General features: G+C 33.9%; 1 protein-coding gene across 1 annotated transcript in view; it reads right to left on the bottom strand.

The window, feature by feature from the left end:
* The window catches only part of SLC26A7 (solute carrier family 26 member 7), a 113479-nt gene that overhangs the window by 36307 nt on the left and 54383 nt on the right, over positions 1–22789 (bottom strand). Inside the window, exons 6-10 of the mRNA XM_016147812.2 lie at positions 22220–22302; positions 17477–17624; positions 14979–15092; positions 9851–9928; positions 8699–8794 (exon numbers count right to left, since the gene is read on the bottom strand). Coding sequence (XP_016003298.2) covers positions 8699–8794; positions 9851–9928; positions 14979–15092; positions 17477–17624; positions 22220–22302 — 519 coding nt within the window. The remainder of the gene's footprint in view (positions 1–8698; positions 8795–9850; positions 9929–14978; positions 15093–17476; positions 17625–22219; positions 22303–22789) is intronic.

Genomic DNA, 22789 nt, shown 5'->3' with positions numbered 1-22789 from the left:
CAGGCACAAAAGTTGCACCAAAACTGAGGCTGTATTGGTCTGATGGTTCTTGTCTCCCTGAGATACTGCCTCACCAAAGCCACAAAATGCCTGGAGCTCACTGACAGGCAGCCTCCATGCCCTGCTTGGTTCTGGGGTTGTGCAGTCTGCGTAAGCAACAGACCTTGGCTAGTGCAGTGAGCACATTCCAGGGAGAATAGCTGTGGGCAGACCACTGCTGCCTGTATGAGCTGCAGTATCTCTTGAGGAGAATACAGGGATCTGTACTGGCCTGACAGCCCTTGACTCCCTGAGTTTCTGCCCTATCCAATACACAAAGTGCCCACTGCACATTGATAGGTAGCTGGCCCTGCCCTCCAGAGATGCATTCAGGCCCAAGATGGGCAGCAGATGACCCTACTACAATTGGAAATTTATACAGGGAGCCACAGAGACAGCACTGGCATATAAACTGAACTGCAGTGGCAGGGGGAAATTTACTCAATAAACCCAGGAGACTTCCTAGGTCCCTGCACCACACAACATGCATTTCATCCAGAGGCTCATCCAGTTTCAGAGACTTTCAGGCAACTGACAGGCTGTATCAGGCCTTGAGGAGCACTGGTCCCTCTCCTAAACTGCCATAGGTCAGGGATGGAAGATAACTAGACTGCTGCCTACAACATTGTCTTTTCCACTTACCTGTAGATCAAGCATAGGCAATAGCCATCTACAGATTGTTTTATAGTTCCCATCAAGTAACCTTAAGTAGTCGAAAGCAGCAGCTGACCATGGCCTAACTGTGGAGCATCTCCCAAAGGGCCATGGAACTAACACATCTGGAAGCTGGCGCCAGACCACAACAAAGCAACTTCTGACTAGCCCCATTATCAGTACACAGAAAGGGTGGTTGCAACAAATACACAAATCTACTAGGGCAAATCTCACTCTGTGATGTCAGCTCTCACACAGCAATTCTTACTTTGTGGGTGCAGCCAATTCTCAGAATTAGTCAGCCTTAGCATTAAACCCCTCCACCGATGTATTAACAACAGTAAAAGTTTGGTGACAACAGAAGATCACACATAACTCACACAAAGATCACATCCAGTACCCCTGGCATAGAGGGTCAGAGAGAGTGTAACACTAGGCCACACGGGACACCTTCCACATTAGGCCATCTGGCTAAGGCTGAGAGAGGAAACAAATATTCCTGACAAATAGAAATTAACACAGAGAGGCTAATAAAGTGAGAAAACAAAGAAACATGCCACAAATAGAACAATAGGGAAAAGTCCAGAAAATTAGCTAAATTAAATGGAGGCAAGCAACCTAACAGAGGCAGAGTTCAAAATAATGGTTATAAGGATGCTCAACAAACTTATAGATAAAATGGATGATCACAATGAGAACTTCAACAGAGAGATAATAAGCATAAAAAAGGACATAGAAACTATAAAAAAGGACCAGACGGAAATGACGAATACAATAACTGAAATGAAGAATGCGCTAGAATAATTCAACAGTAGATTGGACGAAGCAGAAGAGTGAATCAGTAAACTGAAAAACAAGGTAGTAGAATACACCCAATCAGAAAAAAAGAAAGAAAGAAAATTTAATGAGGATAGTTTAAGAGACCTTGGAACAACATTAAGCATAACAATATCCGGATCACAGGAATACCTGAAGCGGAAGAGAGAGAGTACGGGATCGAGAATCTATTTGAAGAAATTATGACAGAAAACTGGCAAAGAAATTAGACATGCAAATTCAGGAAGCACAAAGAGTCCCAAACAAGAGAAATTCAAACAGACCCACACCAAGACACATCATAATTAAAACACCAAAGTTCGAAGAAAAAGAAAGAATCTTAAAAGCAGCAAGAGAAAGGCAGCTAGTTACTTACAAGGGTACCCGCACAACAATGTCTGCTGATTTTTCAATGGCAACTTTGCAGGCCAGAAGGAACTGGCAAGAAATATTCAAAGTTATTAAAAGCAGGAATCTATAACCACACATACTCTACGCAGCAAAGCTTTCGATTAAAATGGAAGGTGAAATAAAGAGTTTCCAAGACAGAAAAAAGCTTAAGAAACTCATCATCAACAAGCCAGTATTACAAGAAAGGTTAAAGGGACTTCTATAAAAAGAGAAGGGTAAAAAAGAAAATATTTATAACATATACAAATAATAAAATGGCAGTAACTATATACACATCAGTAATTACTTTAAATGTAAATGGATTAAATGCAGCAATCAAAAGATATAGGGTTCCCGAATGGATAAGAAAACAAGACCCATGCATATGCTGTCTACAAAAGACTCTCTTCACTTTAAATGATACTCACAGACTGAAAGTAAAGGGATAGAAAAAGATATTTCATGTAAATGGAAATGAAAAAAAAAAGCCAGAGTAGTGATACTTATATCAAATAAAATAGACTTTAAAACAAAAGAAAAAGGACATTACATAATGATAAAGTGATCAATAAATCAAAAGGACATAACCTTAGTAAACATATTTGCACCCAACATAGAAGCACTTACATGTATAAAGCAATTATTAACTGACATAAAAGGAGAGATCAACGGTCATATATTCATAGTAGGAGACTTTAACACCTCATTGACATTAATGGACAAATTTTCCAGGCAAAGAATCAACAAGGAAACAATAGACCTAAAAGACACACTAGACCAAATGGATTTAATGATATTTTCAGAGCATTTTACCCCAAAGCAGTAAAATATATATTCTTTTCAACTGCACATGGAACATTTTCTAGGATAGACCACATGTTAGGACACAAAACAAATTTCAATAAATTTAAGAAGTTTGAAATAATATCAACCGTCTTCTTTGATCATACTAGAAATCAACTACAAGAAAAAAACTAAAACATACACAAACACAGGAGGCTAAATAGCATGCTATTAAACAATGAATGAGTTATTAATGAGATCAAGGAGGAAATCAAAAGATGCTAGAAACAAATGAAAATGAAAAGACAATGATTCAAAATCTATGGGACACAGAGGGAAATTCATAGCAATACACCAAAATTCGAAACAAGAAAAAAGCTCAAATAAGCAGTCTAACTTTACACTTAAAAGAACTAGAAAAAGAACAGCAAACAAAGCCCAAAGTGAATAGAAGGAAGGAAATAATAAAGATTGGAGCAGAAATAAATGAAATAGAGTCTATAAAAACAATACAAAAGATCAATGAAACCAAGAGCTGGTATTTTGAAAGAATAAACAAAACTGAAAGACCCTTAGCTAAACTCATCAAGGAAAAAAGAGAGAGAACTCAATTAAATAAAATCAGAAATAAAAGAGACATAACTACAGACGCCACAGAAATACAAAGAATCATAAGACAATACTACGAGCAATAATATCCCAACAAATTGGACAATCTGAAAGAAATGAACAGATTCCTAGAAATATACAATCTCCCAAGACTGAGTCAAGAAGAAACAGAAAATCTGAACTGACCAAATACTACCAATGAAATAGAATCAGTAATCAAAAATTTACAAAAAAAAAAAAAAAAATCCTGGACTGGGTAGCTTCATAGGCAAATTTTACCGAACATTCAAAGAAGAATTAGCACTTATTCTTCTGAAACTTATCCAAAAAATTAAAGAAGAAGGAAGGTTTCCTAACTCCTTTTATGAGGCCACCATTACCTTGATTCCAAAACCAAAGACATTACAAAAAGAGAAAACTATAAGCCAATATCTCTTACAAATATTGATGCAAAAGTCCTCAACAGAATATTAGCAATCTGAGTTCAGTAATACATTAAAAATATCATCTATTATGATCAAATTGGATTTATTCCTGGGATGCAAGGTTGGTACAATGTCCACAGATTAATCCATGAGATACACCTCATTAACAAATCAAAAAATAAAAACTATATGATCATATCAATAGATACAAAAAAAGTGTTCAACAAAATCCAGAATACGTTTATGATAAAAAAACTTCTCAGCAAAGTGAGAATAGATGGGATATACCTCAACATTATAAATGCCATATATGACAAAGCTATAGCTAACATCATACTCAATGGAGAATAGCTAAAGGCATTTTCTTTGAGATCAGGAACAAGATAAGGATGTCCACTTTCACAACTCCTTTTCAACATTGTATTGGAAGTCTTAGCCACAGCAATCAGACAAGAAAGAGAAATAAAAGATATCCAAATTAGAAAGAAGTAAAACTTTCGTTATCTGCCAATGACATGATACTATATAGAGAGAACCCTAAAGATTCCACCAAAACACTATTAGAACTGATCAATGAATTCAGTAATGTAGCAATAAATATTCAGAAGTCAGTAGCATTTTTATACACCAATGATGAACTTTTGGAAAGAGAAATTAAGAAAACAATCCCATGTACAATTGCATAGAAAACTATAAAACACCAGGAAATCAAATTAACCGAGGAGATAAAAGACCTGTTCTGAGAAAATCATAAGTCATTGAAAAAGAAACGGAGAAAGATACAAAAAAATGGAAGCATATACTGTGCTCATGATAGGAAGAATCAACATCATTAAAATGGCCATACTACTCAAAGCAATCTATGATTCAATGCAATTTCTATCAAAATACCAATGGTATTTTTCAGAGAACTAGGACAAATAATCCTAAAATTTATGTGGAACCATAAAAGACCCTGAATAGAACAGTGATCTTGATAAATAAGAACAAATTTGGAGGTATTACACTACCTTATATCAAACTATACTACAAGGCTACAATAATCAAAACTGATAGTTCTGGCATAAAAAGAGATACATTGATCAATGGAATAGATTAGAGAGCTCGGAAATCAATCCTCATCTATACACTCACTTAATATACGACAAAGGAGGAAAGAATATACAATGGGGTAAAGACAGTCTCTTCAATAAATGATGTTGGGAAAATTGGACAGATACATTCTTACACCATATATGAGAATAGACTCAAAATGAATTAAAGATTTAAGTGTGAGACTCCAAACCATAAAACTTCTAGAAGAAAATATAAGCAGTAAACTCTCTGATATTACTAACAGTAACTTTTTTTTGGGGGGGGGGGATATATCTCCCTGGGCAAGGGAAACAAAAGAATAAATAAACAAATGGGACTGCATCAAACTAAAAAGTTTTTGTACAGCAAAGGAAACCATCAACAAAACAAAAAGACAGCTCACTAATTGGAAGAAAATATTTGCTTATGATACATCTAGTAAGAGGTTAATATCCAAAGTATATAAAAAACTCATACAACTCAGGAACAAAAAATCAAAAATCAAACATTCCAATTTTAAAAAGGTAAGAAAAATCTGAACAGATACTTCTTCAAAGAGAAAATACAGATGACTAATAGACATATGAAAAGATGCTCGAGGTCACTAATCATCAGAGACATGCAAATTAAAACCACGATGAGGTATTACCTCACACCTGTCAGAACGGCTATCATCAATAAATCAAAAAGCAACAAGTATTGGAGAAAATGTGGAGAAAAGGAAACCCTCATACATTGTTTGTGGAATTCCAAATTAGTACAGCCACTGTGGAAAACAGTATGGAGGTTTCTCAACAAATTAAAAATGGATATACCTTTTGACCCAGCAATTGCCCTTCTTGGTATTTATCCAAGGAAAACCAAAAGAATAGTTCGTAATGATCTATGCACCTCAATATTCATGGCAGTACAATTTAGAAATAGTCAAGATATGGAAGCAACCTAAATGCTCATCAGCAGATGATTAGATAAAGAAATTATAGTTCATATATACAATAGAATAGTACTCAGCCATTAAAAAAAATTAAATCCTACCATTCACAATGATATGGATGGACCTAGAGGTTATTATGCTCAGTATAAAATGAGTCAGACAGAGAAAGATAAATACCATATGGTTTCACTTATATGTGGTATCTAAGGAACAAAAAGAACAAAACAATCATAAATGAACACAAATATAGTGGACAATTTGGGGAGGAAGATTGGGGGTGGGAGAATGGGGTGAAGGGTTAAAGAAGTACAAATTAGAGGTTGAGAGATGGTCATGGGGATGGGGAGCATGGCATAGGGAATGTAGTTAGCATTAATATATTGGTTAGGTGGAAAACCAGAGGAAAGAAGAAGTAATTAGGGGGATAGTTTTATAAACTATATGAATGTCTAACCAATGTACTATATATTTGAAACTAATTAAAATAAATTAATTTAAAAACATTACAGAGATAAAAGCCAAATTTAAAGCTAAAAATGGGATATTCGTAGCTAGAAATACATAATCAGAAATACAGTGAAAAGTCCAGAGAAACCATACACACACACACACACACACACACACACACACACACACACACTAATTATGGGAAAATGTATATATATGAAGAAAAACAAAATAAAATTGACAAATACATAATTTATTAACAGGACAGAATAAGTAGATTTGAAAAAATATTTAAAGATTTATTTGGAAAAAATTTTCTATGTAATTATCGATTCTGAGATCAAGATGATATGTCACTTCCGTAGAGATTTAATACTAGGTATTCAACTAAAAGAAATATTCTTATTAATACCAAACTTCATAGGCAAGAAAGAGCCTCTTGGACATGCCTTTAGAAAAACAAACTCCCATAAGTAAAAAATATCCTGTTGATATGTGATTTCTCTGCCTTATCTTTCAATACCTAAATGTAATACCAAGTCTAAAAAGTCCTGAGGGAAACATTTTAGACTCAGTCAGAAACTTTCTTCCAGTATAAGAAGAAAACAGGTGGCTGTTTTCACCATGCTCCGAATATAAACTACACGAGCATTCTTGATGATGACATACAGAAAACAAACCGATGAGTGGAAATAACTCAGGAATGAGAACCTATATTAAAAAAAAAAAAAAAAAAAAAAAAAAAAAAGACTAAAGGTAACCGCTAAATGCATTTAAACAATATTCTATGTTCTATAACTTAGTGAATGATGTTATCTTCCTCCAGCGATGCTCCTAACTAAAAACTTAGGTCATTCTAGACTGCTGCACTTTATACGATGCATTAGTGGTGAGGGCTAAATAATGCAACATTTTTAATGTTTTTAAAATCTACTTCCTCCTCTTGAATCTCACGATTTTAATTTTGGTTCAAGTCTTCCTCATTTGTTTGCCCGAATTACTAAAGCAGTGCTCCAACTGCTGCATACTTTATCAGTTTGATTCATCTTCCTCAAATTACATAAGTAACCTTTCTAATACATAAATCATATCTCTACTTCCCCTTTCAGTGATACCCCGCTCCCTTCAAGATGAAGTCTAGTCTTCTCTGTAGGACATAGCAATCTTTTCTAGTCCAACTCATTCTTAACTTTTTCAACCCTGTCTGTTTTTTACTACCACCCCCACACTATATATTCTACCCATAATTTCCTGGAATAAACCTCTGGTGACATCTCTCCACTTCATATATGGTAATGTGCTCCCTCTTAGGTGATTATTGAGTTTCTTAGAAGCACCTTTATTATAGGATTATCAAATAGCTTATTGATTAAATGTGCATCTATTTCCATGTGCTACCTCACATATATCACCTTTAAAAAGTCACAATCCTCTAGTAGCCTGGCTAATTTTGGCCTCTTGGCCTGTCTAAAAAATACTATTCCCTTAAAGTCACATTTCAGCTCTGCTGTGAGAGTCTTTCACATTAACCCAGTCCAAATTAAATGTCCCAGTCTCTAATTCCCCCCATCACTAAGTTTGTACTTCTGCATCTAGTTCATGTTGTAGCATGTTTTGCATAAGTGTCTGCTTCCTGAACAAACATAAATATCAGGAGGGGGTAAGTAGTTCTTTATTCATCTTTGTATTACCCACAACACCCAACATTATACTTTGGTAGGAGTTAAGTAATATTAAGCCTTAGAAGGAATATGAAAGTAAGCACCAGCATAAAGAATCCCCCAAAGTCTCAGAGCAAAAATATCTGAAGGAGAAGAAATAAATAGAAAATTTATGGTGAACTTCATAATAGAGCTAAACAGAGGGTACTCATGAAATACTTCACCTATAGTGAAGAGGTAAAGAATTCTGGATGTCCTTGCATAGAGGCTTTTCTCTAGGATCAGTAGGGTAAACATTTCTGTCAGGAGAAGCCTCACTTTATCATTCTCCAGTATAATTTAATCTGTTGTTGGCAACATCCTATTTACATAACGACCCTTTCAATGTAACCCATTTAAAACACAATTCATGGAACATTTTGTATTTAGAATGAATATGGTCACTATTAATATATTCACCCCATATCAATGTAGTACGTATATCTTAGCAATTAATGCTGGTTTTTCATACATGTTATAAATGGTAGCATTTCTATTAGTCTACATTTCTTTGATTAGCTTAACTGTTAAAATCAGTTCATAGTAGAAATTAGGAACCCCCAATCCACTCATGTTAGTTAGCATTTCTTTAAAAGTTCTCAAACAACACATCAATCAAAATTTGACAAAATTCCATGCCATATAAGAATAAAGACATTTTACATTTTAATGTTTTTATTAGGATTTTGAAAAAGTAAATGGTAGTTTGTAAAGTGTACAAGTCTCAAATGGCTAAAACTTATTTTCTTAAAATTAAAGTATTAGAAGTTATTTTATAACATATGTTTAAGCCAAAGAGGAAAATTTTAGGTCAAATTTCTACTTACCCAATCTATTTTATCCACATTCCAATATTTTTTTAAATCCCGAAACTGTATTAACATTCCCTTCAGTCCCACGACAATAATACTTGCAAGAACACACTACAAATAAGAAATGTCAATTAACAAACAAAATGAAGATTTTAATCTAAATTTCAAAGACTAAAGTTATTTTTTATTTATTTGTTTTTAAAATACTTACTAGAGAAATGCAATCACCATTTAGAAGAATAAAATAATGTTTATTTTGTTTAGGACTAACCTATTTCAGGAATATAATGACAATTCTAGAAAATCACAGGGTAGAATTTGTGTCATTCTAAAAAATTAGGAAGAAGGAAAAAGAAATAAATGATAAGGGTGAATGTCATAATGATTGCTGCTTGTCCTCTTAACTTTATAATAATTATTTATAACCATTTGTTTGAAGTTTGTTGATTGCAAAAATCAAATATATCATGTATTTCTTTAGAATTATCTTGAGTATCAATTATATGGTTTCATCTGAAGGTATTTATAACTCTCTTGAAAAGTGAACTTAATTATTGAAATATCCTCTAGTGGAAATGATTTAATCTAGTGAGATTAAATCATTTCCACTAGATGAAGAATTAGAACAAGAAAGGATTGAAACTCTCTCTGGCTCTATGAGGACCAGGATCTTACTTGTGTAACATGCCTCAGACTTACTAAAGGCAAGGTGAACCACTGGTACTAGTGTTCTGAGTCACTTTTTATAAAGATATGCCAAAGGTGGCAAGATGCATTCTGTTCCCTACTCTCTTGCCCAGCACACATTTTTTTAACAGCTCAAGTTCTGATGAAATTTTTCTAAAGTCTATTTCTTGTAACAGAGATTGCCTAGTTATACTCTCCAAATGAGCACAAGATAAATGTAATTCCACTATGGTATTTTTATACAAGAGCCTAAGAATTAGAAAATAGTCATGGTACCCTCGCATTCTTTGCCTATCAAACACCATTTTTTTTCCACCTCTCCTTCATTAACCCATTAGTTTTGTCACATGAATGACGCATGAATCATTAATGGGTGACACATTAGGATCATTGAAGTTCCTCTTTTAAGAAATTTCAATACACGATAATTCTCATTAAAAGCAAATTTTAAAAATAGGTCATAAAAATGCATTACTGTACCATGGGCAGCCAGTAAAGCAAAGGTCCTATTGCATAAATGACTGTCAGGACGAAAATGCAGGATATTAGACAAGCCACCTGTAAAATACAAGACAGACAAAAAACCTTGAACTTTCCTATTATTCCAAAGTTATAGGGGGAAAATATAACTCTTAGTTCATCTTGTTTAGAAGAGATAAGCTGTTGGCATGTGATTGTTAAATTGCATAGACTATCATTATCTATATTTTGCAACTGAAAGAACCCAGACATAAGAGCTGACAAACTAGTATAATCAAATTAAGTCAATGACAAGAGAAAAGTAATTCCACAATAAGAAATAGGACATCATCAACTTTTATCAAGTATTACATTGATGGCTTTTTGTAGTTGTTGTTTTATAGTGAAGGTGGCACTTTAATTAAAAGCCTTTTAGCCTATTGTTGTTCAGCCTGACTCCTGTCCTCGCTTCCTGGGGAGTTGTTTGGGTAGTAACTGAGTATTCAGCTTAGGGTTTTCCTTTGCCAATGATAAATTTTCATTTTATTGAGAGAGAGTTATTTGTTAGAAAGCACTTTCATATTAAGCAGTTATATGGAATATGGGAGAAGTCTCTGCAGTGAAACAGACAACTTTATTAATCCCGAAAAGTCACTAGTATCTTGTTCTAACCAACTCAACCTGCTGACAAAAGGGAATTCAAATCACATGACTCCTAGCTGTGCTCCACTTGATGGAGAACCCAATTTCACATCAGCAAATATTCATGACTAAATAAAAACGTTGGGCCAAACTATCAGTCTAACAGGAGAAAAAAGACCACAAAGCTGCCTAGAATATTATAAAGAAATAAGAGGGGATCAGGACTTATTCGAATGGCTAACACTAAAAATAAATATATAAACAAATAAATAATCAATTACTATTAAGGGCTGGCAAGGGCTTAGAGCAACTAAAGTTCCCAAACATTGCTGGTAGAAGTGAAATATGGTACAGTTTAGCAGTTTTTTATGAAGTATTTAAGAACTATTTAAGAAAAATAAAAACATATGTCTATGCAAATATGTATATGTGAATACTTATAAAAGCTTAATTAATAAACACTAAAATTTGTAAAAAGCTGAAATGTCCATTAATTGGTAAATAGAAAAACAAATTGTGGTATATTATTACAGTAGAATACCATTCAGCAATACAAAAGAACAGGCTATCAATATATGCAACAGCAGGTATGAAATTCAAAACTATTAACTAAGTGAAAAAAGCTAGACACAAATCTCTTCCATATTTAGTGGAACTTATTGCCAGCATATAAAGGGGAAAAATCCCTTTGTGAGAAATAAGTCATTAGAAAACTAAAGATTGTCTATAAAAAAAAGTTACAGTGCATATCAAACTGACACTAAACTGATAACTTAGTAATAACTGGTGATTTTATATAAGAGCTTTTAAACAAAATATGATGCCTACAAGAGACTCACGTTAGACTGAAAGATACTTACAGACTGGAAGTCAAGGGATAAAAAAGATATTTATGAAAATGGAAATGAAAAAATGATCTGGAACATCAATACTTATACCAGACAAAATAGACTTTAAAAGAAAGGCTTTAAAAAGAAACACAGAAGGACCCAGTAATAAGTGAAAAATGAATGCAACTTTGCCATCTGCAATATGTGGATGAACCTAGAGGGTACTGTGATGCATGGAGTAAGAGAAAGACAAATACCATAACATTTCACTTACATGTAGAATCTAAAAACAAAATAAACAGAAACAAACTCATAGAAACAGAGAACATTTTGAGGGTTGTCAGACAGGAGGGAGCTTGGGGTAGTGAAAAAGGGGTAGTTACAAAATAGTCAAATTACAGAATAAAGAATATAGTCAATAATATTGTAATAACTGTGTCTAGTGTCAGCTGGGTATTAGATTTATCAAGGTGATCACTTTGTAAGTTATACAAATGTCTAATCACTATGTTGTATACTCAAAACTAATATAATATTGTATGATGACTATAAAAATAAAAAAAAATATTTTGAAAAAAATAACTTTCTGCAGAAATATTGATAATATGTAATGGGTCAATTAGTGAAATAATCAACAAATATAAGATTTTTTAGTTAGTTGTCCTTAGCCTAAGAGTTGAAGAGTTTTTAATTCTTCTAGATTAATTTACTGGGTATAAGTCTAGTCCTTTAAAGATATAGAGCTATCTAAGGAATGGTTTTATGAAGTCTTGACACACAGAAAACTGGTTTCATAAAGAGTCTATTTAAAACAAAACTTTCAAGACTTTGTTTACCCAGTGCCTTCATCAAATCATTTCAGTTTAGTTATCAGTTATACCCACATAAACTTAACAGTTGCCATGCTAAAAGTCTAAAATGATTACTATGGGAAAACACCCTTAATTTGGATATGCACATAACAGATTCCTTCTCTGGAATTTTTTTCATCTTTATTGAAATTTAATAGACAATTAGTTGCTTGTATTTACATTTTACAATTTAATGAGTTTTTTCAAATATAGTTGGCATACAGTAACATACGTTTCAGTTGTAAGCATAGTGATTAGAGATCCACATAACTCACAAAGTGATCACCCCACTAAATCTAGTACCCTTTTTCCCCCTTACATATTTATTACATTATTAACTATTTTTCTTATGCTACATTTTATATCTCCATGTCTATTTTGTAACTATCCATTTGTACTTCTTAATCCATTTGCCCTTTTTTTTCTGTGCAATTTAATGGGAATTGTTGAACAGATTTATGACCATATCAACAACCAGAACAGTATAAAATACTCTGTTGCCAAGTCTTATTCCCCTGAACTAGTTTTTTATTAGATTTCTTCTATTTCTTCAGAAATCTCATGAATAGAAAACAATGCAGAAAATAACTCTTAAATGGACAATCCTTAGAAAAGTTCTGTTGTTCTAATCATTGAAATATATGACCTTTGGAACAGAGAAGGCCTCTTCGCCATTTTTATCCTATTAATTAGGCAAATAAAAAGAAAAAAAGAAAAATTCCAAATTTAAAAATAACTACATGTTTTCTCAACATATTATCTTTCAGAATTAAATATTGAAAGTGACAAAGATTAATTAGATGGTTTTTCTGTTACTAAAATAGTAACTAGAAAAGCAATAAATGCCTAAGGAAACCCAGATATGGAACACACTCAAGGTGGAAGACACCTTACAGATTCTATTCTAACCTTCTCTTTTCATATGATCATGAAGATGCTAACTTGCTCAAGTTCCCCAGCTAGTTGGAGGAGCAACTTAGACTAGAAACTGCCTTGCTGCATCCCAACCAGACCAGAATATCTTAATATTAAATGTTGAACAAAAAATTCTGAAAATATTTTACTATAGTATTCATTATAATTATAATATTTATTATAAAAATAATTAGTAATAATAAAATTAGTGGTAGTTAACTTTAAAAGAGCATTTATTTGGTGCTTAGACATTGTGCTAAATAAGCATGCATTAATGCATTTAATCCTTATATTAATTACTTTAATTTTATCCTTATAATTTAGTCTTTATAACAATTACTTTAACAGCCAAGTCCTTTTATCCTAGAGAGGTCAAATTATGTAAACTAAGTCACCCAACCACCAGAACATAGGCTCCGGTTCTGCAATCCATGTCTTTAACCATTCACTATACTTATCTAACTTGAACATGAAGAAAAGAAACCTAATATGCTTATCCTTAGGAGAAACCAAGTAGAAACTACTATAGAGTGCTAGAATTTTATAGATGAAAAAATCTTTAAAGTAAGGGATGATACTTGAGTACACTACTTATTAAACATTCAGATTTAAGTCTGACACATTAAAAAGTACAGTTTGTAAAATGTTTATGCTGATACGCATGACAAACCTATGCTTGAAGTCACTAACTACATAAAATTTGATTAAATTTTGATTTCACATCTTAGCTGATGAGTTGCAGCAATTATTTGACAAATCATTATACATTCCCCTCTGCTCCATGAATTATCATTCATCAATAATTTATTATTAGTTTTATGTTATATTTTAACTTCTATTTACCCATATTTCTCCTGCTACTTGCTCCCCAAGGTCAAGAACTATATCCTTTTCAAATTTATTCTTCCAACCACTCCCCAAAAAGACTTACTATAAGTTGGTCTCCCATAAATGTTGGAATTATCACATAAAATGTTTTATAAATTTTGATTCAGTTTTGATTTTAAATAAATGTGGATTGTTTTAATAATAGATAGCTGTTAATGTTAATTTCTATATTAACATATACATCAATTTTCTTGTATAGAACAGTAGTTAAGAATACAAGACTTAGAATAAATCTATCTGTGTTCAAATCCCAGCTCTGTCAACTTCTTAGCTCTGTAACTAGGGTAATTTACTTTAACCCTCTTTTTCCACAACTTTTATTATGTGGAAACTGAGAATAATAATTATACTTCCTTCAGAGTTGCCTAAAGGGTTGAATGAGTTCATTTACATAGAAAGTATGACAGACAATGCCTGGCACAAAACTCAATATATGCTTCCACAAACACCAATACCATTATCGTCATCACAGCTACATTTTCATTATTATCATTCTCATCTTATCAGTACCCAGCATAATACTTGGTATATAGCAGCCACTCAAATGTCAAAATAAAGATATATAATTGTTTCTTTAACCTCAAATGCCTGCAGACATCTTATTACTAATTTACATACCTGTACATCTACATATACCTGAATTTCAATGTCAATGACTAATTTTGCATATAATTTATTTCATTTTATTTAAAGGAAGTGCACAAAAAATGGCAGTTTCAAATTGGTTAGCTTAGCAAAAAACAAGGTCAGAGTACCACTAGAGGGAGCGCTAGATCAAAGTTTGCTACAATAAAGCTGCCATTAGTACAGAATTTTTTTTAGAGCTAACGGAAATCATTGAGTTTCTGGAAGGATCATTCACAAGAAAGACAAAAGAGACAGACTTCTTTGAAACTAGTGAGAAAAAAATTGAAGAAGTAGAAATATTTTCAGGACTTTAGAGAGAAACTCACTCTTAACCATTCTTCCGGAAGGAGAGTAAAGGCACAGCAGTTATTTTGTCCGTGCTAGACGATAAAGTACCTGTGTCTTTGCTCCTGTGCTGTATAGTCCAGCAGTCCTTCCCATGGCAGCAGCGCTTGGTATGCAAAAGAAAAATGAAGAAATCACATTGCTGAGGCCATGAGCCAAAAGTTCCTAAAAGATTGACAATAAGAGAATATATCATTTCATAGTAACTATCAACTTTTAGAGACCACAGGTACAATTTGTCAATAACTCATTTGTATTACATTTCTGTTCTCTCCACTAGTTGTGATTTAACCATTGTAAATATCTATCTCTATCTCTATCTCTATCTCTATCTCTATCTCTATATCTCTATCTCTATCTCTCTCCTCATAACAACCTTATAGGAAAGTACAAGATATTTGTTATTTGTTGCCAATTTCTCTATTTTTTAAATCACTGTAATCAAGGCTTTGGTTCCCACCACTCCATAACTTCCACAATGCTAAATCCAATGTCAATTCCTATGTTACTTGGCCTAAAAGCAGCATTTGACGCAATTATTCACTTCCTCTTTCTTTAAGTCTTCTTCCAGGTTCTTCTAGGACCTCACATCCTCCTGGTTTCCTCCCACCTCCTTGGCCACCACTTCCCAATACAGGTTCTTTCTCATCTAGCCAATCACAAATATTGCACCATTTTTCTATCTATCTCTAGCCTGGACCATTTTTATGAATTTCAGACTCATATAGCTAACCTGCTACTCAACCACCTCCATTTGGATGGCTAACAGGTATCCCAAACTTAATCAAGTGTACCACCCCTAACCTGGTCCTCTCACATTCTTCCACATCCCAAATTCCAAATGTTTGGGCCTAAGCTTTACAGATACAGCCATGCACCTCATAATGACGTTTTAGTCAATGACAGATCACATACACTAGAGTAGCCCCATAAAATTATATAAAGCAGAAAAATTCCTATTATTTAGTAATGTGATAGCCATTGTAACATTGGAGTGCAACGTATTACTCATGTTTGTGGTATGCTGGTGTAAACAAACCTACTGCACTACCAGTTGTATAAAAGTATGTAGCACATACAGTATGCAAAACCTGAGAATGATAATAAATGACTATGTCCCTGGTTTATGTATTTTACTATACTACACTTTTTATCATTATTTTAGAAGGTACTCTTTCTACTTATTAAAAAAGATTTTGTTGTAAAACAACATACCCTGTTATGCCCATAACAACTTCATACATCTCATGTATACCACGTCTCTGGTTTGTATCATTTTTTCTTGTGCTGATTTAATCTCATGTGGTCTTGTATAGTAACATACTGTACAGGTTTGTAGCCTAAGACCAATAGGCTATACCATATAGCCTAGGTGTATAGTAAACTACACATCTCTAAATGTATCCCTGTCATTAAGGAGCACATAACAATATTCTTGGTGCCTTTCCTTTTTCCCAGGTGGCATCCATATACAATCCAGAATCTGTCTACTTCTCATTTCTTCAATTGTTATATCCTGATCCAAGTCAACAAATTTCACCCGAATTATTGTAAAAACCTAATGTTTTCCTGCCTCTCTTGTTGCCAGTAAGCAACACAAACATTCCTGCCCTTACAGAACTGGCCTTCTAATAAGGGAAGGCTGATCATAATTAAGATGAATATGGTAAGTAAAGCAGAGGAGGGAGTGAGAAATCTAGAGTTTAGGACTTTAGCTTACCAATGAAGGCATCCCTAAGAAAGAAACATTTGAACAAAGGAGGCGCGCAGATATCTGGGAGAACACAGTTCCCGGTAAAGGGAAGAGCAAATGCAAATGTCCTGAACTAGAAACATAACTAGTAGGTTCAAGGAAAGGCAAAGCAGTAAGTGTGACTAGAACAGAATAAAAAAAGGATATGATATCAGAGACAAAAAAGAATGGTGGCAAGACATGTAGGGCTTTATACAGTAAATCTTGGTTAAGAGGCTTTTTATATAAGTACAATAGGAAGCCATTGGGAGGTTCTGAGATTAGGAAAGACATGATTTGTGTTATACACTATTATATCCCCTGTTCCTAGACCAGTGACTGGTACATTAGTGAGGATCAATACACATCTGTTGAATGAATGAAACTGCTTTTCTACAGATGTCAAAACAGGAGCACAGAAACAATTATGGACACATAGTATCACAGTGAGTTTTAGACAGAGGTAATTGGTTTGTAACCAGGATTCTGCAGCTGCCTCTGCAGACCTACTGCACTTTAAAATCCATAATTTTTCAAAGTATGCAATGAAAAATATATTTAGATACTCTCCCAGAAGCAAATTAAAAAGAAAATCAAGATATCTCTCTTTCTAAAAATAAAATTACACACCAACCCATGAAACCCAGATTTTTAGCTTTCTGTGAATGATTTAGAGATTTATCTTTTGTTTTGTTCTACCCATTCTTCCTATAAATTTAGGCAAGTTATATTTTTCATAAGTTTGACGTTTTTAGTATCTTGGAATACACAGTACAATGATACAATAGCTGTGGAGAGGGGCTTGGGCATACTCCACCTGGTTATCATCAACTGAATATTTGAATTTTTTGGCAGATCCTTGAGCAAGAGACAGTGAAGCCACATAGCCTACAACTGCCACTCCCAAAGCTTCTATGATTACTGCCGAGAGGACATTCATTGAAGGAGCTTTAGGTGGAGGAATTCTGTGAAAATAAATATTAAAATGAAATCATCAATTTTCATGAAATTTCTGTAACAATTTCCAATAAATCCAAGTGTGGTAATGACTCTGAAGTTTACATAGAATAAGTAAAATAACCATGAGAAAAGCAAGAAGCCATGCCCTTAGAAGTCCTTTCTTTTCAACATTAATTAGCAGAAAAGCAAAATCACAAGGAACACCACAGGGGCAACTCCATGTATTTATACCCAAGGAATTCAGGCTGTTTCAGAAACTCGGACTAGACAAAAATTTTCTGAATCAGAACAAAAGCACATCTAGAAATTACTTTTATTTGAAAATTTCCAAATATTTATTTGGCTGGCATTAGACACTGTATTCCTGGCCTTGAATATTATCATGCTGTATGCAAACACTAGTTGACTATGAGCTACAATTTTCGAGTTAACCCCTAAATTTTCTATTGAGTTCATAATCTTAATTATGCTTTTAATGTGATCCTTTCACAGTACACTTAACTACGTATCATATATGTTAAGAAAATTATGCATAAAGGTTCCATCTACCCTCTGTTACAAAATATGGGACCACACTTAACTCTCTGTTTTAAAGAATGATTTAAAATAGTTCTTTTAACCAAAACCTGGTCATTGTCTTATTGCCTTTCGAAAACCACTTGAGCCAAACAAAGTATCACCATCGATTTATCCCCCAATGATGCTTTGGGAGACTTATTTCCCCTTAAAAAAAAAAAAAAAAATCCTTCTAGGGCAAAATAGAAGAAAAAGGGACGAAAATTAAAGTTGATTTAAAACCTAGTATGTAAGTAGAATGCTCTTGCATATTAGCTGTGTAAAGGATAAAGCATTTTGAGAAAGGTTAGGTAATGTATCTAAATAACAGATTAAATGATAGAGCTGGGATTCATTCTTAGCTCCATTTAATTTCAATGTCATGCTCTTTCTCTGTTTCCTTAAGAGGCTCGGTCAGGAAAGGCAGCACTCAAAGTAAGGGAGAATTAGAGTGGATAGAGGAGAGGCATGATTTTTTACCCACTTGCAAAAGTTTATTTCTAAAACAAATTAATTTGTATCATTGCAGGTCCTAAAATATATGCTATACAAAAGTGCTACCATTTCAAAGTGTAAAAATTTTTGTTTCATGAAAATTGAGCTTGCTTAATTATTAATAACAATAAGCTGACTTAGAAAAAACAATAAGCTTAATTTTTTTAAGGTGAAAAGGTAGATAACCCTCGAGAAAACCAAACTCGATTCAGATAGTCATCGTTAGCCTATAACTACACAAAGGCTCAAGATAGATTTTTTTTTTAGTTTTTTCTTGTGATAAGAACTTTTTTTATATTTTATTTTATTTTTCTTTCTGAATTTATTGAAATCTAATAGACGATTAGCTGCTTGTATTCACATTGCACAATTCAATGAGTTTTTTTCCCAACTATAGTTGGCATACAATAATACATCAGTTTCAGTTGTACAGCCTAGTGATCAGAGATCTACAAAACTCACAAAGCAATCACCCCACTAAATCTGGTACTGCTCTTCCCCTTACAAATTTATTACAATAATATTAATCGTCTTCTCCATGCTACGCTTTACATCTACACGTCTATTCTGCAACTATTTGTACTTTTTAATCCCTTTGCCTTTTTTTCTGTCCCTCCAACCCCCCTCCCATCTAGTAGCCCTCAAAATATTCTCTGTATCTATGAGTTTATTACTGCTTTTGTTGTTGTTGTTGTTGTTGTTGTTTATTTTGTTCTTTAGATTCCATATGTATGTGAAATCATGTAATATTTGTCTTTCTCTATCCAATCCATTTCATTCAGTGCAATACCTTCTAGGTCCATGAAAGCAATATCTTTTTGCATCCCCTTCCTTTTAGCCTGTGTATATCTTTTAATCTGAAGTGAGTCTCTTGTAAGCAGCATATGTAGGGGTCTTGAATTCTTATCCATTCAGCCACTCTGTCTTTTGGTTGGAGCACTTAATACTTTTCTATTTGAGGTACTTGTTGATAAGAATGTAGTTATTACCTTCTTTATTTTTGTTTTCGATACATGTTTTTTTCTTATTAAAAAGTCACTCCAACATTTCCTATAATACTGGCTTGTTGTCAATAAATTCCTTTAGCTTATTTTTGTCTGGGAAACTCTTTACTTATCCTTCAACTCTAAATGATAGCTTTGCTGAATAAAGAATTCTTTATTGTAGATCCTGAGTTTTCATCACTTCAAATATTTTGTGCCTGTCCTGCATGTTTTTTTGGGAGGCTGCTAGTCTTATGGGTGCTCCCTTGTAGATAACTAACTGCTTTTCTCTCGCTGCTTTTAAGATTCTCTCTTTGTATTTAACTTTTGGGATTTTAATTATGATGTATCTTGAGTGTCTTGATGTGGGCCTCTTTGGGTTCATCTTTTTTGGGACTCTCTGTGCTTCCTGGGCTTGTATGTCTATCTCCTTCACCAGGAGAGGGAGGTTTTCCATCATTATTTCTTTAAATAGCTCTTCAACTTCTTATTTCCCCTCAGGTACCCCTATGACATGGATATTTTTACATTTAATAGTGTCCCATAGGGTTCTTAAATTATTATTATAATCTTTGCTTCTTTTTCCTTGCCATTTTGATTGAGTGTCCTTGGCTTTCCATCCTCTATATTGGTGGTTTGAGCCTCTTTTTTATCCACTCTGTTGATTCTGTCTAAAATATTCTTCATCCCAGATGTTCTTCATTTCTGAATGGTTCACTTTTATAATTTCCATTTCCATTTTTATGTTTTTTATCTCTTTGTTCAACTTCTCATTGAATTCATCTACACTTTTCTTAAGTTCATTGAATATCTTTATAACCAGTATTTTGAGCTCTGCATCTTAGATTGCTTGACTCCATTATTCCTGGATCTCTGTTCTAGTCTCATATGGTTTCTTCTTTTTTGTCTTCCCATTTTGGCTGCCTTTGTCTGTTCCTAAATACTAAGCAAAGTTCCTAAGTCTCCTGGTCTTATTAGTGCAGCTTTGTGTATTAGGTGTTCAGTAGCATAGTCCTGAGAGAGGTTCAGCTGCAGGCCAAGTTTAGCCCAGCCTGTGCCCTCTAAGGCCACCTGTTAAGATTCAGCAAACAATCCACAGATGGTGTGCTTATAGTTGCTTCAAGAGGTCATGCCAGAAACTGAGGCCAGGTGCCTAGTGTGAGTCTTGGTTCTGCTCATCAAGGAGCACGAGACTTGCCAAGAATACATCTGGATGTGGCTTGGGTGGGGCCGCGAGTTGGGGAAGGCAGAGTTTCAGGGATCCCCTGGGCACAGTGACCTCTGTTATCCAGTTTGATGACGTCTCAGCTATGGTGGCCCTGGGTCCGCACACTGGGAGTGGAAAGGGCTCAACAAAGGAATAATGGATACCGCTGGCACTTCTGTCTAGTAGAGATCTTCGCCTCCAACCTTCACTCCAACAACTGACCCCCTGTAAGTACCTGGTGCCCCTCACACAGCCTATTTGGTGCTGGTGCTCAGAGTAAGCAGGTCCGCCACCATGAAAGTCTGGTTGTGAATGCAGTCCCTTTAAGAGGTATCAGTGATTGCTGGTTGTTGCTGCCACAGCCTCTGTCCCACTCAGCCACATGGAATTGGGCAGCCTTGCATCCTTTGCAGGGTGATTTATTACTTCTCTCCTTAGTTATAGGGCTTGTTCATCTAAGTCTCAGGTGACGTTGCATGCTGTTTGCTCCATGTTTCTGTCACAACTTTGATTTGGTCACAAGAGGGATGAACAAAGCCTCTATCGTCTATGCCTTTTTTTTTTTTACTCAAGATGAGATTTTTTTGTCTTTTTAATCTGAAATTTTTCTACTGTTCCTCCATTTTAATGTAGTTAGAAACCAAAATTTGGGACTGTAAAATAAAAATATAGAGGACTCAACAACTATAACTTTGCTCTAAATTTATAAATATTGGTGTATATACAATCCATTAAAAGAAATAAACCATAACACTCCCCTTCTTTCCAAAAAAGTCTTTGTTTTCTTTCAAGCTATATTTGAAACAATCTCTTGCCCTTTAGAGTGAACACTTCTTGTTAACTTTCCCCTTAGTGTACAAAGGAAGGCTTTAAGACAGATAGGGAACCATGCCCTCTTCTCCACTACACCCTCTCCCTCACTATTATCTACCACACAGGCCTATGAGTTTGCTATTTCAGATAATACATGTGTACTTTTACTATGTTTCAAGTAAAATAAGATAGTCATTAGAATATTTGAGTGAAATGGGGAAGACTAAATTCCAGAGCATGGCTCTAATTTGGAAGTTCAATGTCCTCCATTTTTTTTTGAAATAATAGCTCTGTAAATTTCCAAATCTTTGACAGGAATTAATACTGTATAAAATAGTTATCAACTATCCTAGTTATCGATAAGCAGTCTAAGAAGTTACTATTTCTCTATATGTATATTGGTTTTATCATTTAAAAATAAAAATTAATTAGAATTTTGTCCATACAGGGCTTTTGAAAGAAAATCCATACCGCTTACCACCAATTCCTTCCTCCATCAAAAACAAACAAACGAACAAACAAAAATTAGGAAAAATGGCTACATTACCCTTTTGGAATATGACCAACTACTTCTAATCCATATGTGTTTTCCATATCGGCATAATAACAAGCAAATGATGCAGCAATAATCTGTGTGTTTCCATTTGAAAAAAAGAAAAAAAGTTATTACTATTTTTAAACATATTTTTTAAAAATATTTTTAAAAGTAAAAATTTTTCATGTGTCTCATGATCATCAAGAGTAATGCAGTAGTTGTACAGATTTTTAAAAACTAGAAATGTTTAAAAATCAGAAATCCCTCTGAGATTTAAGAGCACTTATTTTGGAGTCTAAAAAATTAAAAAATTAAATGACATTTCAATAATATCCTTTTAAAATATCATACCATATGTCAACTTAAATATGTTTAATTTTGAAGAGAAGCAAAACATAGACTATTTGAGTGGAGTGTGTGTGTGTGTGTGTGTGCGTGCGTGTGTGTGTGTGTGCGCGCGCATGCACGCAGACATCACAATCCAACTTAAATACTTGTCTTTTGTGACACAAAGGAATGCTTTATAAAATATCATGCTTTGAAATATTGCATCAACATTCCTAAATAGGTTAGTAATCAATA

This window comes from Rousettus aegyptiacus, unplaced genomic scaffold (assembly GCF_014176215.1).
Source record: "Rousettus aegyptiacus isolate mRouAeg1 unplaced genomic scaffold, mRouAeg1.p scaffold_m13_p_15, whole genome shotgun sequence".
In the NCBI taxonomy this organism is placed as follows: Eukaryota; Metazoa; Chordata; class Mammalia; order Chiroptera; family Pteropodidae; genus Rousettus; species Rousettus aegyptiacus.
This window is presented reverse-complemented; position numbering and strand designations above follow the sequence as displayed.